Source organism: Pristis pectinata, chromosome 9 (assembly GCF_009764475.1).
Source record: "Pristis pectinata isolate sPriPec2 chromosome 9, sPriPec2.1.pri, whole genome shotgun sequence".
Taxonomy (NCBI): domain Eukaryota; kingdom Metazoa; phylum Chordata; class Chondrichthyes; order Rhinopristiformes; family Pristidae; genus Pristis; species Pristis pectinata.
The window spans coordinates 68,891,171-68,915,079 of NC_067413.1; the positions used below are offsets into that span (position 1 = coordinate 68,891,171).

The 23,909-nt window shown below is 38.1% G+C and overlaps 1 protein-coding gene across 1 annotated transcript in view; it reads right to left on the reverse strand.

Moving 5' to 3' along the window:
• Positions 1-23,909, reverse strand: part of LOC127574632 (nucleolar protein 4-like) — a 252,208-nt gene that overhangs the window by 124,963 nt on the left and 103,336 nt on the right. Inside the window, 1 exon segment of the mRNA XM_052023795.1 lies at positions 7,674-7,815. Within this exon segment, the coding sequence (XP_051879755.1) occupies positions 7,674-7,815 (142 nt within the window).

The following is a 23,909-nucleotide window of genomic DNA, read 5'->3' on the forward strand; positions in this document are numbered from 1 at the left end:
TATTTCCATAATATATACTTCCACCCATACCAATATAAATTAGAGCAACCAACAAAGCCCAGGAAAGCCCCGATGACTCATGAAGTCCTCTCACATTCTACTGCTCCGGTTCAATTGCACTGGATATACTGTAACACGTGAATGAATGAATCCCTGCTTTGATTACTTTATTAGCTTGCTACAATATCTCTGCATTTCCTATCGAACAGTACTTTGCTTAAAGAACTGCGTAAAATACATTTTCTGTGAAGTTTTCCATTCTGCAGGCTTAAATAGCAGAATGCAGACCACCTTGACATAACTTGCAAGATCATAACATTTCTTTCAAGCATTACTCAATAGCAGAGTGCATCCTGGGGAAAGCAATTATAGCCAGCTCTTTCCAGGTTCCCCATTCATGATGGGATGGACTCATGGGCCAAATGGTGCACAATACATTCCCCTTGACATGTATATCATTAACCAGGATGAGGATATCCCTTTGAGTGAATGTGGGACTTGACTGTCTCTCACCCGCAGCCTCTGTGTCCTCCATGGCAGCCAAAGTGTGTGTTGCTACTGCGTGGCCGTCATGGTGTTGTGCCTTTAAGGGCTACGCCAACCTCTGAATGCTGTGCAGTAAAGCATCAAGAAGTACACAACATTGGGTGAGTTCCAATCAGGGATTACACAGGTCCTAGCTGACCTCTTGGTTGTGGGTGTACATCACCCTAATGCTGTAATAAACTGGATTTTGACCAACTTTGCAATTTTCTGTGGGAATCATATTGGGTGCTGGCATTCTATGTTTTAGCATACCAAAAATAGGTGCAATCCAATTTCTAGGACTCAGTAATTATGACATAAATTCATCGGCTGAAGCATCCTACTTCACACCACAAATGCAGGTGGCAAACACTTGATCAAATGACTGATAACAAAACACAAAATCCAGTATCATGAATGCAAAAAAAAAGCAGCTTATCTTCCTTCCTAAGATTCTTTGCTGTACTGCATACTTTATATCAAATCCCAATGCTTTACAATTTGCTTAAAATATAAAGTCACTATTTTGACCCCTGAGGCAGTCACTACCCCAATTCTACGTTATTAAAATGAATATGTCTTTAATTCTGTCCTGTTCTTCCATAACTATTGTGATGAAGTTTTATCTTAATAATTACCAATCTCATGAACCCAGTCTCCACAGCATAGAAGTCAGTGGCAAAATGACAACAGCACTGCTCTTATTAGCAAGTGTAATAACAATGTCAGATTTGCATTGAAAGAATGTCATGTTGCAAATTGAGAGAAAGAGGTTAGACTGGCTGATGGGATCACATAAATTGAAATGACCAATTGGAAGTCCCATGGAAAAGATCAAGTAAATTCAAAGCACATGAAAACATATAGAAATAATTAAAAACATTAATGTAATGAAAAATTATTTCAGAAAGAATAGTGCCCTATGAACCAGGTACAGGATCTGAATGGCAAGTTCCCTATCATAATGCTGGGTGATCCGGCAAGGCTGGGCCCAGCTCCTGAATTCTCTGGATAGTCCATCTGCTATGTGAACTGACAGATTTGGCCCCTCATAGGTTTCCATAGGATGCAAATCTAGAACATACTTCAGTTTCAATGGCTAAGCACCAGCAGTTCTGATCAAAATTGCCTGCCAGAGTCAGCACGATTCAGCCCACAGTTTCAGCTTGCTCAAAACCAATATTTTCCTCCTATCTCAGCTCTATTTTTACTTTCTTTTTCCAGTTTCTTCTGAAGTACAGTTGCAACTCCCCAACCAGTTTCCTGACCATTTTCACCATGCAACCAGTTCCCCTACCTGTCCAACTCTCACCCAGACTGTGCCATACACTCTGCTCTGTCGTCGAACAGAAGAACAACCAATCATCATTCACTTCACCTTCCTGCAGTCAGCTGAATTCCTATTTCCATTGAAGAACATCCCCTTTAGCTCTTATTTCCCCCAATGAGCATGACATTTATAGGATTGAATCTTTACCTGCCTTTCCATGGATCCAAGGAAACCTATCCTACTTGGGTCTCCTCCTTCACCTTTCTTCTCTCTACATTGATTAGTGTATCAGTGCTGCTTCCTGCTCTGGCTCCAAACTCAGTAACTGTCAACAAACTCAACAAAAAAGTCACCAATTTTGCTGCCAATTTCCATCCTTCTCTCACTTCACACATTCACACCTTTGCTTCCTTCCTCGATGCTTCAAATTTTAGGGGCTTCGGCCATCAATCAATAACTTCTACAAGCATATCAACTCCCACAGTTATCTTGATTACAATTCCTCCCAGCCTATTTCCTGTATGAACTTGACTCCATTCTCACTGTTTCTCTATCTGCATAGCCTGCCACTTTTCGCAGCTTTGAGTCTGTAATACCTGTCTTCCTCAATCAAGGATTTCTTTTCCCTGACAGTGAAGTTTCTTCCCTGCTTTTGCAGAACCAGAATAACATATTTCTTCTCTGCACCTTTCATATTCAATGATCATCTGCCACTATTTCTACAACCTTAAATGTGACGAAATCATCGAATACAATTTCACTTAATGACATCTTTCCTATGACATGGGGCCAAAACTGTGTACAGTTTTGGTCACCCTTTTATGGGAAAGATGTCATTAATCTGGAAAGAGTGCAAAGGAGAATTACAAGAATGCTGCTAGGACTCAAGCGCCTGAGCTATAGGGAGAGGCTAGGACTTTATTCCTTGGAACATAGGAGACTGAAGGGTGACCTTATGGAGGTGTATAAAATCATGAGGGGCATAGATAGGGTAAATGGACACAGTCTTGAATGGACACAGTCTTTTTCCCTGGGCAAGGGAACCAAAAACTAGAGGGCACAGGTTTAAGGTGAGAGGGGAAAGATTTAAAAGGGACCTGAGGGGCAACTTCTTCGTGCAGAGGGTGATATGTACATGGAACAAGCTGCCACAGAAAGTAGTTGAGGCAGGTACAATAACAACATTTAAAAGACATTTAGACAGGCATATGGATAGGAAAGGTTCAGAGGAATTTGAGGGCAAATGGGACTAGCTTAGGTGGGCATCTTGGTCGGCATGGACGAATTGGGCTGAAGGGCCTGTTTCCATGCTTTATTTCTCTATGACTCTATGGCTCTATAACATTTATAACACAGAAGGAGGCCACTGTGCCCATTGCATTGATAAAGGGCTCTGCAGCATAAGCCAACCTTCCTGTACTCAGACATTGCCTTACAGGTCATAGCTCTTCAAGTATACATCAAAATTTATATATGTTGAGGATTTCTGCCTACATCAGCCTTTTAGGCAGTGAATTCCTTCATCTTCCCTCTGATCCTTCAACCAATTATCTTATGTCTATGATCTTCGGTTTTGACCAACTTACTAAAGAAAATAGGTCTTTCCTATTTACTGTATCTAGACTAGTCATTATTTGATACATGTCAATTAAGTCTCCCCTTGTTCCAAAGAAAATTACACCATTCTATCCAATCTTTCTGCATAGCTACAATTTTCCAACCTCAGCAACTTCCTCATCAATCTAATCTGCACTCTTCACTTTCCTGTGATTTAGTTACCAGAATGGTATACAGTACACAAGATGTGGCATAACTGGTGCTGTTCTCTGCACTCTCAGAACCAGAATAGCATTCTTCTTGTCTGCATTTTTCACATTCAATAATCACCCACCACCATTTCTACAACCTTAAGTGTGATAAAATCATAGAACAATTATGACAGAGAAACAAAGGACTGCAGATTCTGGAATCTAGATGAAAAACACCGTGTAGAGGAGGTGCTCCGGATTCACCTGCACCTCCCTTAATATCATCTACTGCATTCAGTGCTCCAAGCGTGGCCTTCTCTACATTGGCGAGACCAAACACAGACTAGGTGACAGTTTCACAGAACATCTGCGCTCTGTCCGTAACCGCGATCTGCATCTCCCCATTACCAGTCACTTCAACCCCCCCTCCCATACTCCCACAGATATGTCAGTCCTCAGCTTCCTCCACTGCCAGAATTTCAAGCGCGAACTGGAGGAACAGCACCTCATTTTCCGTCTTGGAACCTCGTAGCCTAACAGCATGAACACTGAATTCTCCCACTTTAAGTAATCCCCACACCCCTCTTCCCCCCCCCCCAACCACACACACACCCAACCAACCATGTCTCTTCTTTTCTTCCGTTTCCCAGCCTCTCTCTCTCTTTCCTACCCCCTTTTTTCCCCTTATCTTTGACCCATGCCCCAGTGGATCTATTCTCCCCTCCTCCCCCGTACCTGCCTACCACTATCTCTTACTTGCATCTACCTATCACCACCTTGTGCCCACCCCACCTCCCCTTTTTTGTCCACCTATCGCTGCTCTGCTTTTCCCTCCTATATATTGGGCTTCCCATTTTCCTACCTTCACTCCTGAGGAAGGGTCCTGACCCGAAACATTGACCGCCTGCTTTTCTCCGTGGATGCTGCCAGGCCTGCTGAGTTCCTCCAGCATCATAGTGTTTTTCATTGAACAATTATGATACATAGCCACTATGCCCATCGCTTTGAAAAAGGGCTCTCCAGCTCCTTTATTCTATGCCTCAGCTAATAAGGGAAAGTTATATCTTTTTTAAAAATTTTCTATTAACCTGTCCTGCTATTTTTAAAGATCTGTGATGTATACTCCAAAATCCTTCTTTCCCTTCAGTGTATTCAATCACGTCATTTATTGTACATTTCCTTGCCTTGTTGCACCACGCAAATGCATTAGCTCTCTCTTCTATGGATTAAATTCCATTTACCACTTTTGTGCCCAATTGACCAGAGTACCTATATTTTCCTACAGTTTAAAAACCTCCTCCTCATGGTCAACCACACGGCCAATTTCTGTATCATCTGCAAACTTCTTTATCATAAGCCATTCATTTAGATCTAAATCATTTGTATATGTTACAAAAAGCAAGGGAGTGAGTATTGAGCTCTGCAGAGCCCAGTGGCAACAAATTTCCAACCACACAAACACTCAGCATCTGTTCCCCTTTGGTTTCATACCACTGAGCCAGTTTTGGCTCCAATTTGTCACACTTCCTTGGATTCCATTAATTTTTTGACCAGTCTGCCAGGGAACCTTGTCAAAAGCCTGCTAAAATCCACGTATATTGCATTAAATGCAATGCCTTCGACAGCCCTCCTTGTCACTTTCTCAAATAATTCCACTGAGTTAGTCAGACATGACCTTCTCTTAACAAATTCATGCAGACTTTCCCTGATTAATCTTAAAATACATTCCATTTATGTGCCCACTACCAACAACAGTATAATGCTGGCACTCTGCCAATCCTTCAACATCATTCCTGTGGCCACTAAGAATTGAAAAATAGTAGTCAGAGCCTCTGCAAGTTCCTCTATTACTTCTTTTAACAGCTTTCGATATATCTCATTTGGACTTAGCAATTAATCTATTTTCAAAGATGATAAACCCCTCTTTTAATGGGGTTTTCCCATTCAATATTTCACACACATTCACCTTATTTAAACATTAATAACAGCCCCTCCTTTCATTAAGAATCTCACCCATATCCTCCACCTTCACATGCAAATTACTTTATTGGTCCCCAAACAACTGTGCTCCTCTTTTTGTTATCCTATAGCTTTCTGCTAACTTACAAAACAGTTTTATCTGTCAATATTCTTCATACTCGTTGCTTTCCTAATTTGCCTTTGAATTTTACACCTACACTTTCTACACTATCAAGCATGTCTTTCCCTATCTTCCTCTTTCATCATTTCCATATGGACCAATTTGTAACATCTATGTATTTACTTCCGTCACAAGTACTTTCTTCCATCAACCCCTATCACTGGCTTTCTTTATCCATGACACCTTCCAATGCTAGCACAGGAAGTGAAACATCTGCTCTTAAATTTCCTTTTTTCTCATCATTTGGGTCCCTTTGCACTGTTGATGAAAGGTACAGACTATACTTCATTCAATTCTGTAGACTGCATTTACTGCTCAGATTTGTATGCTCTGCATTCTCTGTTCCACGTCCACTCTTACCCAATGTTCCAATGAAGCTCAGAGAACAGTAACTCGTTTTCAATTAGACATTTTACAACCAAACTCAACTCTGATTTTAACAACTTGAGATTGTAATCAATGCTTTCATTTCTTTTCAAGTTGCTCTCATTCTTTTTTCAGACAGGGAATATTAGTAATAATTTTGCATTTGTCATTTACACATCTTTACACACCTGTATCACATCTTTAGTTTCTCTGCCTATCATACTTTCACCCTAATTTGGCTTTTAATTAAAACTGTCTTCAAGTTTATCAAAGACTTTTTTCACTTTCCTTCTTTCTCCCTTTCTTACCCTGACCCCAGACACTGTACTTTTAAGTCTCTAATTTCCTGTGTTCTGAACTGAAAAGACTATGTTGCTTCTCACTTACAAATGCTGCGTGGCCTGCTAAATATTTTCAGCATTTTCTGTTCATTTATTAAAAATTCAACTTAAGTTTGAAATATTAAAAAATCTGCCAAATTCTTTTGTTATAACAAAAAATAAAATTAACCGTACTATTTTCATTCAATGCAGTAAACACACTGTAGACACTAAACTACCTGACTCATAATTTGCTAAGTCATTAACCCAAATGAATTATTTGTGTATAAGTTCAAAATGAGTTGTCATCACAAATATTTTTTTCCTTTTGACCATAGGGCTATTCTGACAGCATTTGAAACTATACAGATCCCTTGTTCACTTTAAAGGCATGACAGTAGCCTTTGTAGATTCTATCCCAATTCAGAGATTTTTAAAGTTATGTCATGTAAAATTGCAGCAGCCACAAACAGCTTGAAACCCTCATCCCCATCAATAAATTAAACCAATTAGAAACTTACTTTTAAATAGTCTCAGAAAGTTAAAATTGCAAACAATTTTTTTTTATAAAGTCTTATTGCTTTAGTGGTTATAAACAGCTTTCTTTCAAACAGATTTCCAGCCACTACAATTATTTTTGTAATTTCAGATCAACTGTCAAGTTTAGTGCAGCATGATTACACAGTGTCAACTGTTACACATTCAATGAACTGTAAACAAAAGAAACATAATTTCCTATCATCACATTTGCCATTTGAGTATTGGTGTGGGAAAGTCAGCTGGTTGGTTGTTGTCACATCTCTTCTGCTGCTAAGAAAATATTCAAAGAATGTTTCAGCAAGAGTGATGAAACAATTAAGAATGTGCTACATTACAAAAGGATTTTATTGTTACTTTTGAATAGCAAGAACGTGTAGATATTTTACATGGATATTCTAAAGACAGAGAAGAGAAATGGGTTTTCTTCAGATATATGAAGCATAATGAGGAATGGTCCTAAAAATTGCCATTTTTATCTATATTTCTATGAGGCATTTTATAAATTTGAATATGTATTTTCACTATGATTGCCTAAGTTAAGAAGTCAAATCCCAAATCAGCATACATTTTTAACTGCCAGAATTGAAGTCTATCAAATACAGACTAGTCAAATTATATATCAATGGTGATAATATATGGCTGTGTTTAATCTCATATCTATCCATCAATGAAATTTGTACCCCTGAAGTGGCCCTTCTCCAAAAATCACCTAACTGAACTCAAGGAAGTTACAGCACAATTTTTTAAGATACAATAGCACCAACCATCCTGATGACTGTCTAGGTTCTGTGGACTATGCATTCTCTCTTCCAGGGTAGAGCTTTGGTCAGAGTTCATGCGATCCACTGACATCCATGTGGAGTCACTGAGTTCAAATTCTTCACTGCTCAACGATTGTTCATCCTGCTGAAACAAAAATAAATGATTTACAACACCAAAAATAAAACTTACTTCAAGAGTTTCTCCCTCAGTTTAAAGATACAATTATTATCCTTAAAGAGTATAACATTTCTTCTTATCTTAACTCAACATTTTCATCTCTAATTAGCTGCTTGACTTCAAAATTATTTCCTTTATCTTGAAGTATGAGACTGGGTAAGCAACCAATATCTCACCATCTTATCAATAATGCTTTTCCAATCAAAGTCTCAGCAGGTAGATTGGTAAGGAATAAAGCTAACACATTAAAAGAAAACTGTTCAGGATAATTGAGCCCCTGAAATTCTTGTCCTGATCCACCAAAGTTATTGCCTTTTGTGCTGAAAGATCATAAAGTAGGTTTTGCTTCTATTAAAATTTAACATGCTGATATGTCATGAGAAAATATATTATTCAATATATTTTGTATCAGATTCCCTAATAACAGTGGCCATAAAGGTCATATGCCAATCTAGCTTAAGGGCTTGAGTGCTTAAATTGTAAATGGCCAAGCTACCATTGATTACATTAGAAAATCATTTCTTCATGAAAAATGCTCCCCTAGACGTGCATTAGATGGTAACTACCTGAAAAATTCAAATATTCTGAACCTCCAGACATAGTCTGGGTGGCAACTACTCATGGGTTGTGGAAATTCCATTGCCATTCTGAGTCATTAGTGCATTCTAATAAACCCCTGTAGCACAGGTATACACCTTATCAGAAGATCCAGACCCAGATGGAAATGGGAACACATCTTAAATAGGAACACATCTTAAATAGGATTCAAGTGAAGTTAAATGGGTAATCTGTGGAACCTAAATATCAATCTGTACCAAGGAATTGCTGAAAATGTCAAGAAATTGACCAGAAGTTGCAGAAACTATTATTCCAAACATTTATAAAATCTATGTTGCATTCCAGTTTCTGCAAAGAATAACCAAGGTCTCTTGCTAGTATTTTTCTGCATTTTATGCAGTCTTTTCAATGCAACATACAAACTCCTCATCCTCCCTGATGATTCAAAATGCCACTGAGTTCATGATTAATGCAGGAGATATCCTGTTGCAGTGACTCAATTTTCTTACACTTAATGCCAAGATGCTGCTGCTGCTGGATATACTGAATGACCCTGATGGCCAGGTATCACACACTGCTTTTATCCCTCACATCTAACTTAAAAATGTAGATATTGTTAATCTGAATTCACACCATCAAACTTTCGCAAGAATCAAAGTCTTGCTTTCACACAAGCATCATTAAAAAACACTTTCATCTAAGGGGACAAGCCCCTATCACTCTTGCTGAGACTAACCAAAACACTCCTTTGATCTATCCACTCACCTCAGGTGACTAGTACTTCCTCTCCTGGCCAACACCATTTTACTCAACCCATATATTCATTCCTAATTCCTTCCCGCTCAAACTTGTTATGCCCCACAAAAAATCTCATCAACTGATGTCAAAGACATACCCTCACGTACCTCATCACAAATCATTGTTTTATGTCTGCTACATAATGTCAAGCAAGCTATTATCTCAACCAACCAATCCACAACAGAATCAATCTCAGTGCAATTTGATGTCAAACAGATTCCATCATTGCTCCAACACTGTTTTCAACCAGGTTGCCAGCATTTCATTCACTGAAATGTACAAAAGTGTGGGCCCTACACTAAACATCTGCAAATAAAGGTCCTCTACCAACCTGCTCTTGCTGTACAAAACTACAATCTCCCCACCACCCTCCACCCCATCCCACCGGTTCCTTGAAAAAATCCTCGAAAATGTGAACCATTTCCCATATCTCAGGAACCACCTCTCAGTAAAGACAAAATTCAGGATCACTGTCAGTCACCAGCACAGAGCCATCTGAGGAAAAGACTGAAGATCAATCCAAGGACAAAGCTCTTGATCAACTGGGCACCACCTGCTTGTGCACTTCCAAGACATAGACAACCTACATTTGGCATGTCAAAGCCGTAGAGAGATACTACCAACAAAGTTCTCCACATCCAGTATCAGGACTAGTGAACCAACATCAGCATCCTCTCTCAGGTCACCTCTTCCACCATTAAGGCTCTAATGAGATTCAGTGCACTCTGATGACCAGGCTGCATCATTTATGATGCCCAAAACTAGGTTCCTGAAACAGGCACTCCAGTCTGATCTTCATCAGGGCAAGAGAATTCCAGGAAAACAGAGAAATGATTCAAGTATGTTCTAAAGGCCTCCATGAAAAAAAAGTTAAAGTGCCCACTGACCTAGAGTCAAAGAATCAGAGTCATTGAGTCATACAGCATGAAACAGGCCCCTTGGGCCACTGTGTCCATGCCAGCCATCAAGTACCTTTCTTCAATAATTACAGTTTCCAGCACTTGACTTGTAGCTTTCTATGCCATGACACTTCAAGTCCTCATCTAAATACTTCTTAAAAGTCTTTAGAGTACCTCCCTACACCACCCCCTCAGGCAGTGCATTATATACTTAAACTATTCTCTAGATGAAAACTTTCTTCTACAAAACCTCAAAATCTTTACCCCTTTATCGTAAACCACTGCCTCTGGTTGTACATGTCTCTGGTTGCAGACACCTCTGTGAAGGGAAAAGTTTCAGACTACCCTATCCATTCCCCTCATAATTTTTTATACCTCAATCAGATCCCCCTTCAGCCTTCTCTGCTCAAAGGATAACAAACCCAGACTGTACAGTCTCTCCTTGTAGTTGAAATGCTCCACTCAAGGCAAAATCCTTGCCAATGCAATCACATCCTTCTTATAATGTGGTGACAGAAATGCACACAGTACTCCAGCTGTGGCCTAACTAATGTCTTATATAGTTGTATCATAATTCCTCTGCTCTTATATTCTGTGCCCTGGCTAGTGAAGGCAAGTATCCTGCATGCCTTCTTAACCATCTTACCAGTGTTGCTGCCTTCAGAGATCCTTGGACAATGTACATCAAGGTCCTTCTGTTCCTTAGCACCACCAAGACATTTGGCCCCACATGTCTATGCTGCCATTCAGTAAGATCATGGCTGATCTTTTAATTTAGTGCCACTTTCCTGCTCTAACCCCATATCGCTTGATCCCCTTAATAACTAAAAACCTCCTGATCTCTTTCTTGAATCGGCTCAGCCATCAGAGCCCTCCTTGATTGAGAATTCCAAAGATTCCCTATCCTCTGGATGATGAAAGTTCAGCTCACATCTGTCCCGATTGAACAACCCTTTATAGTGAAACTGTGACCAGCCAAGGGAAATAACATCCCTGCATCCACCCTGTCAAGCTTCCTAAATATTTTGTGCATTTAAATAAAATCAACTCATTCTTCTAAATTCAAGAGTACAGGGCAGTCTGCATAATTCCCTCTTATACATCAAACCCACTATCCCAGGAATCAATCGAGTGAACCTCCACTGCACTCCTTCATTTATAAGCTTCTCCTTCCTCAGGTGGGGAGACCTGACCTGTACACAAGATTCCAAGCCCTGGTAAACAAAACATATTGCTCAGTAGTTACCTACCAAATGCACCAGAAGAAAATTAGGGCTTGTGTATTCAAAAGGTCAAGTGAATTTTTAATGGCATTATGAGTAATAATTACTGCTTACAACTATAGTATCATTGAAAATTTAATTGTATATGTATTCTCAAAAGTTATTTCATGTTGACTTATTTGTTTACTTTTTCAATCTGTCTCTTTGCCTCCCTCTCTCTTAATCCCTTCTTTTTGAGCCAATCTTTAACTTGTCTGTGAACCAACATATATTCTATTGTTTTGATTCTATGAGGATTCTTCACTTTGGTTATTTGAAAAGTTTTAAGGTTTTGGCCTGCTAACAGACTGACACAGAAAGTGCTGAAAATCAAAACAACCGCAGAGGCTAGAAATCTGAACTAAAACTAGAAAATGTTAGAAATATTCAGCAGGTCAAGCCTCAACTGTAGGAAGAGAGAGCTAACACTCAGGTTGAAGACCCTTCGTCAGAAGTAATTAATGTCCGTTGTATCACAATTTCTCTGCCATTATGTTCTGTGCCCTGGTTAATGAAGATAAGTAATCTGCATGCCCTCCTAATGATTATACTCTACCTGATTTGGACATGTACAGCAAGGTCCCACTGTTCCTCAACAACTCCAAGCCATTTGGCCCCATATGTCTGCTCTGCATCTGTGGGAAGAGAAATGTTCCGACGAAGGGTCTTTGATCTGATACATTGGCTCTGTTTCTCTTCCCACAGATGTAGCCTGACTTGCTGAGTACTTCAAAAGTCTCCACCCAAAGCTGGCCAAAACTTCATGAGCAACTGTGACTGCAGTGAATGGTGAGTGCCATTCCTCACTACTGGACATAAAATCTGGGCTATATCCCTGCTGCTGCAAAAGTGCATTCACATACATTACCCTGTGCATTAAGATACTGAGTGAATGGCATCCTTTACATTTCACACCTTTTAATTATTGTGTGCCAAACCTAAACAGTTAATCTTTGCTCAAAGATAATGCACATGCCTCTGTCAAGAGGCTATAAGTACCACTGCATACATTTCAGCACTAATTCCAGGCTTTAAATTCACATTGAGATCCATTACTGTCTTAAAAATGGCTATTTTACATTAATGCTGTATGATTAACTAGCCTTCAGGTCCCTGATCATTTTATAACATTTCTATAGACACATCTAACTTTGCATATAAAAAACACCCTCAAGTGTCAAAGATGGGAGTTGGCTGCAAACAAGGAAAATTATTACTCAACTGTAGATTCAATAAGTTAATCAGGAGGCTAAAGAAAGGGAAAGAGAAACAGAAAGCAGAGAGAAATTGTCGAAGAAGGGAAATCAAATTATAAGCCCCCCCCCCACTGCTAACAAATCTGATGTAGATTTCATATCAATAAATAAAAATATAGGTTCACATAAGAAATAGGAGCAGGAGTAGGCCAGTGAATATTACCACTGGCTACCAAGATTCAGCAAACCCTGAGACTGACACCAAAATGTCAAAAGACTGGAAGATGCAAAGATGGTGAAGGAAATTTGTGTCTCATTCAAGGTCTCATTGCGCACTGACCCCTCACTTTAACCTATTTCTAATTTGATCACTGGTCATTAGTCTTTAAAAATTAACTACAAGATAGTGAAAGGGAAAAAGTTGCAGAAGTGCATTAGAAGCTATTTTTGCACTAATCAACAAAGAACAGGTTTAAAAGTCATTGGACTTAACAGTTATGCCTGAAGAATGGTGCAGGAGAATAGACTGAGGCATATATAAAAAGTTATAGTCCTGACAAATATAACTTATCAACCTGAAAATCAGACTGATAAATCTTTTATCTCTCCACTGAAATGATCTACTTCAACAGTCCTTTTACAGTTCTGAATGTAATTATGTCCACAGTTCAGTTATTACCTCTAGTATGGTCAGATTTATTAATAGAATTTTTCTATTAAATGTAGTTCTCTATATTACTGTAATAATTTACAAATTGCTTTCATTCACACACAGCTGAATGCTTTCAACACACTGTATGTTATTGTAACACATTGATTGTTTTCTCAAGATAAACTGTAACCTCTGTAATCCTTGTACGTCATTGGTCTTAGTTACCAATGACATACAAGGATTTAATTTTTTTATGTTTTAATTTCTGGACGCTCACTCCCATTCAAAATTGCCATCAAACACCTCACCTTCTGAACCAATGAGCATTGTAGACCTCAACTTCAGACTAACTTTTAACCTGCTTGCCTCCTCTTCTTAAAATTTCCAAATGTTAATCCTGTTGGCCTAGCTCTTCTACTCTTCTTTGCTGAACTATTCCCTGTCTTGTTTGCCAAGACCCAATTCACAGAAAAAAAAGAGCAGGCTTTATCTGACCCTGGCCTAACCTTTCAAACCATGTAATGGTTCCTCCTGACACTAGTTGAACTATTTTAAGAATATTTTAGAAATCACCATTTGGTAAATGTTTAATGTTTCCTTTGCCTCCTAATTTATCGCCTTCTATTTTATTTATTAAACATACCTTTACATTTTGCTTTTTATATAATTGAGACTATGTTTCAGCTGCTTTATACTGGATCACAGTAAAATCCAAGCATATTTTGTCAACAGCAAGGACTTGTTACGGAACAATACTGACGAAGTGCAAACATGCACAAAACAGTGAGCCACAAACCATGGGCAGAAATAGTGCATCGGGAGTTCTGTTTCTAACAGTACTTTTCATGCACAAGGCTTCAGTTCCTGAACAAATCCAATGACATCCACCAAAATGGGACAAGAGTGGTCAACCGTTGGCTTTGGGGAAAGGATTATATTTATCATTCTTTACAACAGTGCCTCAATATCTTTTAGAGACAGAATACACTGAAAGAGTATTCAAAAAAAAGATTTCAGCCCTTCACCAGTGGTGGGGTACTGGAGATCCTCCTTGTCAATGGCAGAATTATAAAAATAGGTTCTGTAGTGTGGTATCGTTCAGCAACAACTGCTGAGATTTGGTATCATGTAGGAACATCTTAATAGAAAGAGATCATGAGGGTTAGCAGAACTGGTTGGGGGAGGGAGGGGCAACTGGTGGATATAATTCAGACATGGCTCACTGATGGGATTCCTTCTGTTAGCAGTGACAAGAGACAGAAGGCACCTGCACTTCATCGGTGAATTTTAAGATCTCTGGAAAAACTTCAGTATATTTTTTATGGTTAAAGCCTTCTAAGGCACATTCTTATACCTGCCTATCTGTCTCTGTGCCCCATGAAGGTCATATAATTATAATATTTATAGCTTGAAGTAACAACAAAATAACAGAAATAATTATACAATAAAGAAATGTTCTGATTTCTTTCAAAACTCAAAATGTATTTTTATCAAAATAACTCAACATAGAACAAGGAAAGACACTAACAAGGTGCAATATGGTGTAAAATTCACAATAGCAAGCCAGCAGCTGATTTTACATCTCCCAGTTTTTCGCAGCACACCAAACAAGATGCAATTCCAGTGTCATGTAGGAACAGTGCATCAGAATAGTGAAGCTCAATGACTGATGTCAATTTGTCAGCTACTTGTTCATTATTTAGGCAAACTGGCAGTGCCAATCAGTACTCTGACACAGGTTAATTTCAGCCAGCTGAGGCCTATAGGAGAATGAGTGGCAAATGAGAAGAAGGTTGAGTCAGCAGGAGCTTAGTAAAGATGTTTAATGAACAGGAGTTTAATGAAGCAAAGAGGAGTTAATCCGAAAAGAAGTTCAAATTTTATTTTTAGGCTTTTGAAATGTAATGAGTACAACTAATCCACAGGTCCTGAGTATCAATGAAAGTATAGAAGTTGAAAACACTGTGCAGATTGCAAATCTGAATTACTTAAAGAAAATTTGTAATCAAACATTGGTATAAGTATAAAAGGACCTTTAAAGATTGTCATAAAACACATCAGGTTCTTTAATATCCTTTATGAAAGAAAACTTGCCTTCCCTGCAAGTTTGGGACTTCATTCCCATGCCTACTTTTAAGTTTACCATGTAACTCCATTTCACTGGGCTAATGAAACCCAAGAGAATGCTTCAAGAATGCAGTCAATTTTTATTAGACTCTTTTCAGGCCAATCATGGATAATCTTTTTGCTTATTTGTACTGTTTCTCAAATTTTAACAAATATTTTAGAAACTAAAAACAATAAACAGAAAAACTAGCAAGTCATTCTTTGAAAATATTAATTATTTCCACTGTTTAGATTTTTGCACCTTTGATTTCTCTGAATAATTTATCACATGGAAAGAATTTAAAAAATGAAAATTAAACAGAAATGAATGCTGAACAAAATACTTCAAAATTAATAAAGGTGTAAAAGGATACAAAGCACATAAAAATACTTCACCATCAATAAGTTGGTTTCTACATAAAGGAACATAAAATGAGCTCACTTCTAGCTGAAGGGATACAGCTCTAAAATGAGATATGGTATGGCAGAATTACAATACGAAATAACTATATTCTTAAAGTACCATAGTAAAATACATAGAAATTCTAGCTTGTAATGTCATATCAAGACATATTTCTCAGGACCATTGATAAGAAATTGCCACTCATAACAAGTATACATTGGTACCACCAATTGTCACATGTTGACATTCTGAGTATTCGCCTCATCCATCAAACCATGAGCAATCATGGTAGAGGCAAAACAAATTTCAAGAAAAACTGTAGCTTCTTCCCATGCTTCTCATGTGTATTTGTGAAATGGCTGCTGAACTTGAATACTTATTCAGCTGAGAGAATTTATAATCTCAAAAAAAAAACTCTTGAGAAAAGAAGGCAAAGGGCCAAGCTGATAAAGATAAAATTGAAGGCATCAGAAATTCAGGAAATAGTAACCAAGATTAACATTGGATTTGAAAAAAAGGTTGTAAGAAAAATGAAGCAATGTGAGAGGTAGGAAGTTGTAAAGCTTTGAGATCCTGCAAAAGATCCCAAGCATGAAACTTTGCCTTAAGCATAATTTGAAGAGTGACAACACAACAAAGAAAAAGTGTTAGCATGATGCAGGGTTTGGAGCTGAGAAAAAAACAAAATAAAAACGAAGAACTAAAATCTGCAGAGTTTATGATTTGCTTATATCATTATACAAACCAAACTCTTCTCAAATAAATTTTAAAAAAAACAAATACTCTACATTGGTTAAGTCTTAACAGTCTATGAAATGGGCTCACTGCTGACCCGGAAGCAAACTGTGCACGAAGCTTCAAGGGGCTCTAGCCTATGGATTTCTCCCCTGCCAATGCAAGTTAATATCAGATGCCATTTGTCAGGATGGCCTTCAGCTGACTAAATTGTCAATCAGATTGACAAGCCAAGAAATTAAATGCCCTAATTTGTATGTAACTTTTTAAATATTTTAGAGAGTGGAATAAAGGCTGGGGAATATTAAGAACTGTAAAAAAATTAATTCACTGAAACTCAGAAATAATCATTGGGAGGAAAATCAACATACATAAAATTAGTTCTTTATGTTCAAGGAATTTGTTTAGTAGTAACAACGATGCATTTAGTCGTTACAAAATTCAGCTACACCTCATTCACCTCAGTTAAGGTGTAATTTACAACGGGAACATTGCGTATAAAGTTGAACTTCACCTCTAATCTCTGAATCCTTATGATAAGATTGCAATAGCGCACCCCATGGAAGAACTGGGTTTCACGCAAGTGCAAATGCACTAAACCACCGTCAGTTTCACAGTGTGACAAATGCTGTCATTATAATTGGAAATGTAATATCTCCCGTGCCATTACTCAATGATGGTCAGGTTTAAGGTATGGAATTTTTTTATTATTTTTATGGGGCATTGTTCAGAGTTCTGGAATCTCTTCCTGCTAGTCTCAGTCAGGCATCGGCAACTGAATGGTTCCTGGAATTTTAGCCAAAAAGGTGGCGAATAAAAAGATCCTTAACTATTTATGATGAAAACTTTTTGTTTGCAGGATCCTTCCAGTTACATATTATTTACAGCACTCGATGATATCACAATGATACAAGCACGAGGCATTAATGGTTCACACAATAAGACATAGGCTCGTAGTTTAATTTCGCTTTTCTATGCAAAACACATTACGATATTACGTTACAATTCTAGTTAGGACATACATTTTTATCGTTTATTTATGATTCGGAAAACTTATAAAAGAATGTACACGTTCAAATCACAAATGCACGGCCTTCCATTGCAATACGTATTGTATCTAAATACATAATCGGAATTTAAGTTTTCCTAGTATATGATGCAGTTCTTCTCAACATTGTTTCAAACTACCAAATATTTAGTTCCCAATTAATAAAACTAACTGAGGGCGAGGAATAATTGAATCGATTAGCTGTTTGGATCTCTACATGATCGCTAATTACTTGAAACCGTTTTATTATTATTACCTCAGTTCCATTATCAACATTCAAACACCAGCAGATCCACCTTTAACTGTCCTCGTTTCAAAGCAACAACCCTTCTTCACGCCTTACACGAAAATATATCGTCAAATCGCGAGAAGCAAAAACAGCGATAGACTCAAAACGTACATCTTACTTCATGCAGAAGGACGTCGTTTCCAAATAATGCATTGTATCAATCCTGAAAGAGTAAAGGCTGGTTTCTGATAGAGATAAAAGATACAGTGTGTTCACTTTCACTGCATCTGAGGGTGACAGGCACGGGGGAGGGGAGAGCCGGTGACATCAGTGCTCGGTGACGCTAACCTTCTCCTTCGAAGTGAAAGAGCAAGACACTGAAGCAACAATCAGGAAAAGGCGTTCCTGAATCTGCTTACAATAACAGCTACAGCTACCGTCGCAGCAGACTCAATTGTTAGCCGAAAAGAGTTAATAATTTCCCAGATCAACATGCTTTAGCATCACACTACCGCTATGTAATGTGAGTACACATATTTACATAAAAACACTTCCACCCATTTCTCTAATTCTACGACCAAATCATCCGCATTGTAAATATTACAGTACGAAATCGTTCCATAAAAATGGTTCGCAAAAATGTCAAGCAGAAAATTGATTTGTACAATTAGTGCCATCAATCATTCACCATCACTGTCAAAAATTGTGACTTAAAGATCTACATAATCTGAACGGAGCTTTTTATAGGAAAATACTTCAAGATGAGGTATTAAAAAGAACCTGGTTCAAGAATATAACTGTTTAAAGTTTCTAAAAAAATAAATTTTCCAAAAAAAACTATACAACTACTAGTCTCTCTGACATGGTTACAATTTCTATTGCATCCGTAATGTTATAAGTTCCACCTGCATTGGTCTGACCTTGGCACTGGTGACAACACACTTGAACCTGTTTATCAATGAACAGCCAAGAATGCTGGGAGTCAAGGCTAAGCAACAACACCCATGTTGCCAATGCTACTTCGAACAGGTAGGCAAATGGAAGGATTTTCATCATGAATAATACAGCTTCACCTGTATTTAAAACACAGAAAGGGTAATTTTCACATTTATTTCTACTATACTGATGCAGCCACCTTGATTAGCATCAAACTTTGAAAATCCTGATGTCAGGATCTTTATATCTGATACATCAAACAAAGCCAGGGGAAAGACTGGATAAGCTAAGGTTATTTTCTTTGGAACAGAGGAGGCTGAGTGGGAACTTAACTGAGGTGAATAAAATTATGAGGGGCCTGGATAGAGAATACAGGAAGGACCTTTTTACCTTAGCAGAAGAGTCAAATAAACAGTGGGCTTAGATTTAAAGCAACTGGTAAAGGAGTGATGAGGATTCTTTTACATAGAACTAGGCAGGGATCTAGAAGCATCACTGCCTGAAGGGGTAATAGAGGCAAAAACCCTCTCCACATTTAAAAACTACTTGGATATGTACTTGAGATGTAACCTGCACTGTTATGGACCTGTCAGTGCTATGATTTCTGTCTAGTTTTCAAATTACATATTGCACCAACATTTATTGTAAGCATTCACTATTTGCCTTGTCATCTAGGAAACTCCACCTTTGGATGTCAATTTTTTCCTCATTATGGGAATATGCTTGGTTAATACCCAAACTATATCTGTCTTGATGGCTTGCCATTGCACTTTCACTTTTTCTTTGCCAGTATTTGTTTCAAGTCTATCTGTGGCAGATCCTTTACCACATCAAAATTGATACTCCTAGAATTCAAGATTTTCAACTTTGATTTTCCTTTGTCTCTTTCAATAACTATTTTAAGTTAGTCATTATCCTGCTACTCCTCAAATGATTTGCTTTCATTTTCAGGACAATTTAATTTCTAACAGGGCTATAAGCATACTGATTAAAAAAGTCTTTCTGTATAAATTGTACGAGTGGTTCACCTACTTTTAGAGAGCTCAGTGGTATGGTGTCAAGACAACAACCTTTCCCTCAATGTCAGCAAACCAAAAGAGCTGGTCATTTACTTCAGGAAGTAGGGCAGAGTACACGCCCCTGTATGTATCAATGGTGCTGAGGTGGAGATGGTTGAGAGCTTCAAGTTCCTAGGTGTAAATATCAACATTAGCTTGTCCTCGTCCAAGTATGTAGATGCTCTGGCCAAGAAACCGCACCAGAAGGCTACTTCTACTTCCTCAGGAGGCTAAGGAAATTCGGCATGTCCCTGTTGACCCTCACCAATTTTTATAGATGCAGCATAGAAAGCATCCTATCTGGATGAATCACAGCTTGGTATGGCAACTGCTCTGCTCAAGACCACAAGAAATTGCAGAGAGCTGTGAACACAGCCTAGTCTATAACAAAAGCCAGCCTCCCCTCCATTGACTCTGTCTACACTTCTCACTGCCTCAGAAAAGCAGCCAATGTAATCAAGGACCCACCCACCCCAGTGATTCTTCTTCCACCCCCTCCCTTTCCATTGGGCAGAAGATACAAAAGCTTGAAAACACAGACCACCATGCACAAGGACAGCTTTTAACCCACTGCTATAAGACTCTTGAATGGACCTCTTGTATGATAAAGATGAACTCTTGATCTCTCAATCTACCTTGTAGTAATCCGGCACCTTATTTGTCTACCTGCACTGCACTTTCTAGGTAACTGCAACTGTTATTGGTTTTCCCTTTGTACATCCTCAATGTAATGTTTGGAATGACATGTATGATGGCATGCAAAACACAGTTTTTTGCTGTATATCAGTAAATGTGACAATAAGAAACCAATTACCAATTTTCCCTTTTCTTTCTCCAGTCTACATTAGGGTAGTTGAGATCCCCTACTATTATCATTTTAGGTTTCTCTGCAATTTTCCTGCAGATTTTGTTTTTACTTTTTTCTCACCATTTGTAGATCAATTGTAAATACACAGGAATATTTCTGTTCCTTAACTCAACCATGTTTGAGCCTCCAACACATTGTCCCTCCATAATTCTGTATTATTCTCACTCCATTTTTTCCTTATCAATTACTCCCAAAGATATTTTTAAACAGGGATGTTTAATTCTTATTTCTTGCTGGGTACATCGAATAGAATTCACATAAATTCTAATGGGAGGCCCTAACCATAACATATTCAAAAATTTTATTAGGTGGAGAAATGCAAGTACCTACTTCATTTTCTACAACATGGAACACTTAATAAGAACAAAAGAAGATCAGAAACAAAAGCAGGAGCAAGCCAAATGGCCAATTGGCCTGTTCTGCCATTTCAATAAAATCATTGCTAATCTGATTATGGTCTCAATTTCACTTTCCTGCCTGTTCCCCATAACCCTCGACTCCCCTGTAATCCAAATATGTATTAATATTAGGCTTGATATATTCAATGACTCAGCCACCACAGCTTTCTGGCATAGTGAACTTCCAAGGCTCTGAAAGAAAGAAAATCCTCCTCATCACTCTCTTAAATGGACAATCTTTAATCTGAAACAGTCCCCTAAATCTACATACACCAACGAAGAAATGACATCTCAGTATCTATCCTGTCAAGTCCTCTCAGAATCTTTTATTTCAGTGAGATCACCTATTCTTCTATATTCCCAGCAGTAAAGCCCCAAGCTCCTCAATCATTTCTCATTTCAAACCCTTCATTTCAGGAATTAACCTACTGAACCTTCTTTTAACTATTTCCAATCCAAGAATATCACCAGATGTGTACACAATATTCCAGTTAAAGCTTACCAATTTGAAAATAACCTATGTACCCCAACTATCTGTTTTCAATTATTTAGCTAATCTTCTACCCCTGTTAAAATATTATCCCCAACTCCATGAGCTCCTATTATTTGTAATAATCTTATATGGCACCTCATCAAATGCCTTCTGGAAGTCCAAATACTCTACATCTACTAGATCTCCATTATCCATCTTGTTCATTACATCTTCAAAAAGCTCAAGTAACTTTCTTTTCATAAAACAATGTTAACAGTATTTAATTGCATTATGATTGTCTGAAGTCCATCTACTACTTTCTTCATCATAGATTCCAGTATTTTTCAATGACAGATGTCTGGCTAAATATTATTTTTCTGCTCTCTTTCAATCTCCTTTTTTGAAGAGCAGCATTGGATTTGCAGTTTCCACCTGAAACTTTCCAGAATCTAGAGAATTTTGAAGATCAATGAATAATGCAACAGGTATAATGTAAACAATAATGTGAAGCACAATAAAACACATTAAAAGGCATCAAATATGATGGTTAGTATTTCCTTTATTGTTTATTAAAATATTCAGTCATGGTTGAGAATTGTTTTATAATGATACCTTTTTCAAACTTCTCAAGCATTCCAAGTTTCTTTTCAATGGGCAAAACTATATTTCCATTTTACAGGCATTTGCAGACTTACAGCTTACAACTTACAGACTTACAGTACAACTCTCACTGCTACATATGGAGTTTCAAATGTAAATTTTCTTTTAAATTTTATTTACAGCGTGGTAACAGGCCCTTCCAGCCCAACGAGTCCGCACCGCCCATTTTAAACCCAAATTAACCTACCTGTACGTCTTTGCAATGTGGGAGGAAACTGGAGCACCCAGAGGAAACCCACGCAGACACAGGAGAATGTACAAACTCCTTACAGACAGCGATGGGAATCAAACCCCGATCGCTGTCACTGTAATAGCGTCGCGCTAACCGCTACACTACTGTGCCGCCCAATAAGCTTGGTAGGTTTAATCAGTTTTAATATATCTTTCCTGTAGTTAAAACACTAATTAATGTACTCTAACTGTAGTAATGCACCCCTATTATTTTATTGTATTGCCTGGAGGTCAGAATTTTAGCCTGGAAGTGTGCTCCTTTGAAACTGACATCATCAGTAAATCAGCTGTTGGTTAATAAAGGGTCCACTATACTTCTTTGAAGACCTTAGGGTACAGACGATCAGGTCCAGGAGATCTGACAGCCTTTAATCCTATTAGTCCAGCTTCTCTAATGATAATGATTGTTTAAATTTCCTCTCTCTTTTTTCCAGTTTTCTATTTTAATTTGGAATGCTTCTACCATTAAGACAGAAACAATGTGTACACCGTCTCTGCCATTTTCTTATTTCTGATTAATTCCCTCCAAGGAACCAACCCTTATATTAACCTTTTTATATGCTTGTGATTCCTTTCTCCTTATCCTTCTTCTTCTTATCCTTTGTAATGTCAAGTGTCCCAGAATATTCAGTTCACAGCCTTGGTCACTTTGCAACTACATCTCAGTAGTGGTTATCAGATCATACCAATTAACTTCTATTTTTGCCATCAGTTCATCTATCTTGTGAATTCATTTACCTTTCTGCCTTCCTGCAATGTCACAATTTGATTTTCTTTCGCCTTCTTTTCCAAATCTTGTTTTGAACTGCATGCTTGTTATTTCAACTAAACTCTTCAGGACTGTGCTTATACTTGCCCTAGACCAGGAAAATTAATCACTCTTTGAATGGGTGATCTGACCAGTTTAACCAAGTGGCACAAGATTATGATAGGAACTTCAGGAATGTGCTTGAATCAGAAGTTTACAGCACTGAAGGAGGCCAGTTCACCTTTGATTTCCATTTCAGCAAATAAGAGCCATCCATCCTAATCCCACTTTCCTCCATTTAGTCTGTAATCTTATAGAATGTAGTATTTCAAGTGCATATCCAAGTATCTTTAAAGATGTGATGAAGGTTTCTGCCTTTGTCATTATTTCAGTCAGTTAAGCCTAGACCTTCCAGCCTTTTAAAACTTGAAGATATTTGTGAAGAGGATATTCTTAACTTCAATAGCAGCCTATGCACATGCCACAAGCCACCTTCCATACCTCATCCTTGACTCCTCAGTACCCTATACTTGGACCACAGATGCCTGTCAGGTCTCCTCCAGCTGCAAATCACTTTCTATTGCACACTATGGAGAGTGCAGCACTTCATGACAATCCAGAACACTGCAAAGTCTGAAAGGCTGGTTCAGAACATCTATTAAGGTCTCAAAATTAAGACTGCTCTGCTGTGCCAGGATGGTTGTGCAAAGATGTCATCAACCAAATTAGTACTAACAAGTAATAATGGAAGGGAATAGAAAATATTCATTATAGTCACTATCCAGATATCTGCAATATAAATCA